This window comes from Calliopsis andreniformis, chromosome 12 (genome assembly GCF_051401765.1).
Source record: "Calliopsis andreniformis isolate RMS-2024a chromosome 12, iyCalAndr_principal, whole genome shotgun sequence".
Taxonomy (NCBI): Eukaryota; Metazoa; Arthropoda; class Insecta; order Hymenoptera; family Andrenidae; genus Calliopsis; species Calliopsis andreniformis.
The window spans coordinates 8,569,696-8,578,186 of NC_135073.1; the positions used below are offsets into that span (position 1 = coordinate 8,569,696).

The window sequence follows — 8,491 nt, forward strand, 5'->3', positions numbered from 1 at the left end:
CCGAATGTCATTGTATCATTGATTCATAACAGATGATTCATAGCATCTTTATTATCGAAGAAAATTATGTTCAATGTTTGTATAAAAATTCCATAAAATTTAAGAGAGATTATATAAATTTAGCTACAAAGTTTTGAATTTGAACAATAGATAATTTTCAAACGATGAAATATCAAATTCTAGTTGTTGTTGACACTATATTGGATTACGTCTCTAAGACTTTATCGATGCTGCAATATTTCATATAATGTAAATTAGCTACGTTTCAAGTGCCATGTATCCACCTGTAATCACACTAAGAATTAAAGTAAAATTGGAGAGAAAGAAAGTGATGTCGAAATACAGTAATTTCTGCGAAATCTTCAAAAATTTCGGCTTCATTTACTGAGTGAATTCGTTTCAACCGCTGCGTTCTGTGTTTCAAGTTAATATGGACCTTACAGTCAATATGCACCTCTTTATCTACTTTTTATAGTTGCGTCGTTATTAATTTATTATATATGTAACACATACGTGGATTGCATACTGCTTACCTTTCATGTTGCCTTCGTATAATGAAAATTCGCGGAGCTACACTTACTAAAGAACTTCTACCTATTGTGTAATCGATTTGTGATTCGCTTTATATACTCGATGGATGGATAGAACCAATTGCCTTTATCTATGGATACTCTTTGCTTCTTCTTATCAGTCGGAAATACCTACATTAATGTGTCAGTAGCTAATTTTTTTGGATGCAGATCAGTGATAACCAATGACATTAAAATTGTGGTTTTTACAAAGTGCATAATACCGTGAAGAAAACTATTCAATTTTAAATTTCACATGCTGACCTGTATTTGATGATATTTCAAAATATGAGATTATGTTTCTGGTCGTATTGTATTTTTATTTGATGACTCAATTTCAGAACTCTCAGATTTGGGAGGTTTGTTGAGAACTGGTGAGATAAAATCAGACGGCTTGAAGTGTAGGATAATGAACAAACAATTCTTGTGATTAATGCTTTTTTAAGATATTCAGTTTTTCGACGTTTTTATAAGTGGATGCTTATAGTCTTATTATTGTTATAAAAATGAAACGATAAGTCCAATGGTAATAGTGTATACCTTTAGTCGATATTACGTAGTTGATACCTTTTAATATTTTAATCTATCTTTATGACATTTACGTTAGTGTAGCATGAGTTGAGATACGATTGAGTTGAATCTTTCCTTGAGAAATTTCAACAGTATTATATAATTATATTCATAGAAATTCATAATCATTTACCCAGAATTTGTAGAAAATGTTCTATAGTATATAGGCAGTGATACAAGCAATATAGAAAGATTAGAAAAAAGTTCGTAATTTAACATTTAAGAAGTGATTCTAGATATTAAAACGAAACAGAATCGCAATCGAGTTATTGTTTGTTAATTATGAGTAAACTGCCAATATTTATGCACCTTTAAGAAATTTAAATGTGGGAAAAATATAGAACACACGTAATATGCAAATATACACAAGATATCTAAAATAAAATCTAGATATCTAGAATAAAATACCTGTTATAACATTTAACAGATTGAACAAAGCTCTGTGTAGCCCCATCACTGTTGTTGGCGCTTTTAATTGCATCCGAAGTTTTTTCATGGTATTCTCTTGGCACTTTTATGCATTTTGAAAATTTGTTTACTGTGTGCTCTTGATGCCTCGAAACATTCAACTGATATCACCTAGACGGTGCCATTAGCACTAAATTTTGTAATAGTTAATGGTACTAAAAATAACAACCTTCTATAGTGCCAGTTACGACTCATTTTAGTGCTTTCTGCATTAAATTTTGTCGTAACGAAAAGACTAGGCTTTGTCTCTTCACTTGTGTTCATAAAAATATAAATTAGCATAAATTAACCATAATTATTTAAAAATGGCTGAAAATATCGCCTAAAACTCGGCAAACCGTCTGACAGTGTGTCAGACAGTGCGTCAAGTTAAAGGTACAGCAATGATTGCTGTAGTTTCTACCCGTGTCGCAGTATTTCATCATATGTGTGTGAAGTAATTACTTCTTACATAAGTGACGATAAAAAGTGATTAAACAAGTGTTCTTTATAGATATTTATAATTAATAAATGAAAGCTTTACCACAATTCCGTTATTCTTCATCTTTATTTCATATTCGCGCTTAGAATTACATTCTTTAAACTATTCATCGTATGTAGTCGAACCTTGTACACATTAACATTTCAAAATAATCGATGCTTTGATCATAGACAATTGTAGTGCTATCGTTCTGTTGTATGAACTTATAAGGGTCATAGAGACAAGTTCAATAATCTTCAATGACACCATTGGGATTATCTAATCGTCCAACCTTTTAATCATTCTTCATGACATAGAGTACTAATAGATATAAGTTTATAGAAAATTGAAGTATGCCAAGGTTGCACCTCTTCTTGTCAGATACGGTAGTCCATGAAAACAGTTTCTAAGAACGTTTGTAATGAATGTTAACAGAGAATATATGTATAGATTAACCATTACACAAGGTGGAATCATTAACCTTCGTTTATTTATCTAGATGCTGCAATATCGTAATTTAAGTAATGTTAAACAAGTATTTTTCTCAATAACCAGCATTCTATAGTTTATTTTATGACATGTCACGTGAGTGAGAATTACAGATACCGATTGAATATGTTAAATAAGTAGACACATTATACATATATTTACAAATATTAAGTTATACAATGTTTACGAGAGATATTTGCATCTTCCCATCTTAGTTAAGTTAAATTGAATAGGTTCTTTAATTTCCTAACATAAAGTTTATTTTTGGTCACAAAGTGGATCCCTGACGCACTTTGCTAGACCAGGATAATCGCAGTACTTCTTCTCACTGTTCCAGTGAAGTTTGGGAGGGCAGGGCATGGCAGTCGGATAACCGTGGTAGCAAATGAAGTAGCTGCTGCAATTACATGGATGTGCTACTAGAGCATAATCCACGCCTTCGTCTGGTTTGTCGGGACAATTCACTGGTACATATGCACATGTGACGTAAGCCAATACGACGGCGAGAATTGCAAGTACCGCTGAAATATCCATAATAGGATTTATTAAAACTCATACAAACCACATATAAGCAATATCGGTGGAAAATACACAACATAATGTAATTAGGCTTGCATGAAATTTCCATTAAATGTCGAAATATCCATACGTAGTTTGAGCAACAGAACTGAGAATATATACTACAGAATTTTTGTAGCATCGAGTAGCTTGTACAATTTAGTCTTCCTTTTTTCTACTCCATAAATTTTGAAACGCGGTTAAAACATTTTTCTTAAAATTTAAAAAAGATACAATTTTCCTTTAAAAAAGAGACGAAAGTTGACCTTTAAGCATTTGAAAACATTTCACTTACAAGAAGATGCAAACAATATAGGTACGATATCTCACTTTGAATGAATTAATTTTTGAGTAGAATATTTTCTCAAGCAATGTAGGTATATTTTATAGATTGCTTTGTCTGTGCAAGTTAGCCCTTAACTAATACGACGGGATCACAGCATTTATACTGCCTTACTTTTAATACTTGTTGTATGAAATATAAGTGAATTACTTACAGATAATAATAAACTGAGAAGTTATGAATTTTCTGTTTACCATTATGAATCATATTTGATTCATAAAATGGCAGCAATTGTACCAAATTATGTTAATTGAGAGTTAGAGTATTCTACAAATAGAAATGAATCATGTCTGTCTTACCTTTCATTTTGTCTTCTTGAGATGAAAGTTCAGACGATGTAACAACTTCTCGTGTTCTCACAATCGTATTACTTGAGTATCCAAATCTTTGACTGGCTTTATATATCCCATGGATGGATAATCCAATTGTTTTTATCTATGAACAGTGTAAGGGCTTTCTTATCGTTAGCAAATAAACGACGTGTATATACAACTTCTCGATATTGTACTCAGAGTGAATCTATGATAGTAAGTGACCCTGAAATTTAGTTTTTTATGAAAAACATAGCATGATCGAACACATTTTTCTACTAAACTCTAAACCATTTTCTGCTGTGTGTGTCAAATCATTTCATTAATTATATGACCTTCGACTCAAAAAAATTATTTATTTAAAGAAAAAGGCTGAGGTGTAGGAGAGAATGGAATATTAGCAGTCACTTAAGCAATAATTGCTAGAAAACCTAAACACAAAATAACATATTTATTGAAAGTCACTTTTCATATACCTGAATAACCAAACTTTTTTATTCATTTAGTAAAGAAATAATCAGTTTTATAATTATTTACTTGGTGAAATTGAAAGTTAACGAAAAAGTGTCTTTGGCCGCTATTGTCCATACTAGAAGGTAATAGCGGTAACTCGTTATCTAAAGTGCTGTACAGTTTCTATATGAATAATTTTCAGGTGAATCTCAACCAGAACATTTAAAATGGATCTGTAGGTCAGACGAGGTGCATCGGTACTACATTTCATTGAGGTGGCAAAATTGATTACAGATGATACATGTACTGTTGGCTTCATTTAAATCAACATTTTTGTCGTCATCCGAGTTACAGGATCTCTTAATCTTTTTCTTCCCTATTTTAATTCGTTCATTAATTTTTCGTTTATTTTCGTTCTCTTGCTTTTTACTACAAGTAACCATTATTGCCTTTATATGTCAAATACATCTGTATCAAAGTTGACACTAATCCTTCAACTTTACGAGATACCATTCAGTTCAAAGAAGTTGACTTGCTTAGAGATATAGTGAATAGTGTCAAAAATCTCCAAAAAAAAAGAGTTACATAAATCAGGAGTATTCGACAGAAATACTTTTTTAATAATGGCGAAAGCTTTAACATTAGTTTCATACTAAAAGTTTAGTTTTCGAGTAAACAATGTACCTGAACATCAGATATTATCAATTATTCTGAAGAAAACTTAGGAAACTGTTATTTTTCAAAATTAATTTATTACAAGATTTGTACAAAGTTCGGTTTTATTACTATGCAAAGTTGAAAAGAAGTCTTCAGGATGGCACAGGAACAAGGCATTTTTCATTCAGGAGATTATACTAGGACTAATCTGACACGTATTCCTTCTAAGTTATTTTCCAGCTATGCACAATATTTAGTTAATACGTTATGTAGGGTATAAGTACCTAAGTCTTTATTATTTATTGCTATATGTCTATTTTTTGACAAATTGTTTTATTGGGATTATGCTTAAAGAATGGTTTTATAATAAAAATATGGAAACAGGTGTATTTTCTAAATGTCTCATTGTTTAAGACTTAAGAGGTTCAAGTTTACATATTGGACAAACATAGTCTATTTTACATACTTATAATACTGAAACGCTATTTTCATTAAAAAAAATGTTTCAATTTATAAAACTGCTTAAACACATTATTTATTAAATATTGCTAGTGAAAATTCATTTATGTTCACATGTTTTGAACTTGTCTTCGCCGAATGTGATGTAAATTTGTCACGAGTCAATAAATTTTTACATCTAATCAGATTCACTAAAATACTTCCTTTTCGGTAATCGTTAATCTTACGACATTGCAATTACAATATATTTTCTTACACATGTTTAAGTATCAATTCAGTAAAAAAAACATTGAATTTTAGTGCTTTATTCACGATATATTACAAATGGCCATATTAGATATATGGGCCTTATTCGGTATCTTTACCGTATTTTTAATTATGCTCAATACAAGTTTTGATACAATGGAAATCGTTAAGCTCATGTGTTTGGATTTACGCTCTTCTCGAACAGAGAATAGTCCCGTTTTTAAGTCAGTCAGTAATTTATTTTGTACTATACATTTCTTTGGAAAATGTACAATTTTGATGAATAATTTGATTGATGTACAGTGCTTGTATTTCTTTGGAACATTTTCCTACTAGATCACTCTCAACAACGATTGACGTATCGTAAGTCCGCATGTTGCGCAGCATACTGAATTTATAGGCTTGTTTCTCACACAAGGGACTCATTTGCAGGCTGTGCTTGCGATACGAAATCTATCAGGTCCCTAGGTGTTGTGGAATTGGAAAAACACTACTTTCTTACCGGGTCCCTCGATGACAGACTCCCTAAATATCTTTCCCTTAATGTGAAACGTGGAGGGGAGTTGACTTATTTTTACAAAATTTCATTTCGGAAGAGCGGAATTAATTGTTATTCGAACAAGGTCTTGAACTTCTGCATTATTTAAAGTCTGTATCCTTTGAACTTTGTGTTGTTTACAGTTCGTGTTTTTAGACTTTTCGGACTTCCATTTCTTTGCTTGTCTATTATTTGATGGATTAGGTTTTTGATTGTAAATAGTTTATTTGTTACGTATCCGACTCTATGAACTTTACGTTAAATGTTAAATGTACGATACAGAAATTTTCTAAAGATTATTTCTTTATGACTCATCTTACAATTCTGTAGATCTATACATCGTATTGGTCTTAACATCAGAGAAGCTAATATGGTAGAAGATTATATTGTTCATTCAATTCTTTTTCCGTGTGGCACGATAGCGTATAATTCGTCTGTGGTTTTATTCGGAACATCCAGCACTTGTTTCGCAACGTACGTTGTCTGCACAATTACAACTCATCACGGTTGAATCCCATAACAAGCCATTAGGGCAGGTCATAGGATCTAGCATGTATTCCCCGTTGTAACACAAGTGGTATTTAGTACAGTCGCATTGATCTGCAACTAGTGATACATGTTTTGGACAATTCGATGGAAGTCCTGTGTCTCCTCCAGAGATGTAGCTCAGGACAATCGCAAAAAGTATAAGTATCGCTGGAAAATACACAAAGCCTAGTGAAGTTTGCGTGAAATTTGAAAAAGGTCTTATATATTCTATGTTACGATTAAGAAGGTAGCATAGAATAGAAATTCAAAAAGTTCGGTTGCCCTTTACACTTTCTAGTAGCGAAAGCAAGAGCAATGCAACAGTAAATAATTTAGATCGAATAACTAATTACATAAACGCACACGTTTAGCCACCAGCCCCGTTTGTAAACACATAATAAGAGTGGATCTACACCCTCTAATTTTAATACAAACGTTATCACTCTTTTGCGGCGAAATAATGTTAATGTAAACAGAATTTAATATTAATTCTTAATCTTATATAGAATTTATCACAATTCTTTTTTAGATCTCCATCGATTTAGAAGTAATTTTACTCCTTATAGCGATATCTATCACTTTTCTACCATTATATCTATTCCCCACTAACCCCTTAAAATTTGATTCTCACTGTTTTCATCACTGAAGTGTCCGTAATTTTGTTTACATAGCGAATATATTACTAGCAAATCATGCATATTAACTTCCTACTTGCCATGAATTCAGTTCGCATTCCGTGTAATTTATTATCTACAGTAGCTTTTAATTTACTGTATCATAATACAGGAGTCAATCGCATTATATTTACCTTTCATACTGTCTTCATAAAGTATCAGCTCCTAAAATGTTCCTACTATTTATATTACTTCACGTGACTCAATTATAGGGCCACATTTTCGGTTCGGCTTATATACCTATTCGATATGTAATCGCATGACCATTATCAATGGACGTTTTTTGCGTTCTCTTATCAGTCGTAAATACACAAGGCTAATATTTAAATGTGTTTCGGGTATAAGATTGTTAGAATTAATCACACTTGTATCGAAAGAAATGGAAAAGCTATAAATCGCAAATTTTTATTATTACAAATACTATTTACGAATTCACAGATGCTTTAATCCTTTGGATTTATTGTCAGACTTTATATGGACTTCCTATTTTGGACATGTTCATGTGTAGGCTTCTTGATCCGGTACAACCTTCAGCTGTTACACATTTTGCACAAAATTGGGGAACACAGGGTTCGGTTTTACTTAACCAACCGAGTCCATGGATACACTCGAACTTAGCAATCGAGTAACCTTCATGACACAGAAAATATGTATCACATTTGCAGGGATGTTTTACTATCTCGAAGCCACTGTCAGGACAGTTCAGTTGTGGAACTGTACAAACCACGTAGACCAGGATGGATGCGAAAATAACTAGTATTGCTGAAAAATATACTAGGTGTAGTTAAGCTGATATGAAAATGATCAATCTTATATATTTCATAGTGCCAATTTAAGTGCAATTTAATTTAAGTTAAGTGTAATTTAAGAGCCAATTTCAATGTACCTACCTTTCATATCTATAAGATAAATATTCGTAAAGTATTGGAAACTGAGATACGTTATCACACTTGTATTTCATGTATAAGCGAATTTTCGATTCGCTTTATATACCGAAATGACAATCTTAATTCTCATCGATTAGATGCCATGTTTAGATTTTCTTATCGGATGCAAATAAATGATAATTATTTATCAGCATTAAAAATAAATATCGTTTCATTTTCTCGAATTTCGTATAGCCAATACATAAACTCTATTCTCTTGCTATTTTATAAAATCTGAAATT

The 8,491-nt window shown here is 31.7% G+C and overlaps 1 protein-coding gene across 1 annotated transcript; it reads right to left on the reverse strand.

The window, feature by feature from the left end:
- Positions 1-2,535: 2,535 nt before the first annotated feature.
- LOC143186041 (uncharacterized) lies at positions 2,536-3,870 on the reverse strand. Its single transcript, XM_076389415.1, has 2 exons — positions 3,757-3,870; positions 2,536-3,077 (listed from the first exon to the last, which is right to left on the reverse strand). Exons 1-2 carry the CDS (start codon positions 3,761-3,763, stop codon positions 2,815-2,817), a joined length of 270 nt encoding a protein of 89 aa, XP_076245530.1. The 5' UTR covers positions 3,764-3,870; the 3' UTR covers positions 2,536-2,814.
- Between the last annotated feature and the right edge of the window lie 4,621 nt (positions 3,871-8,491).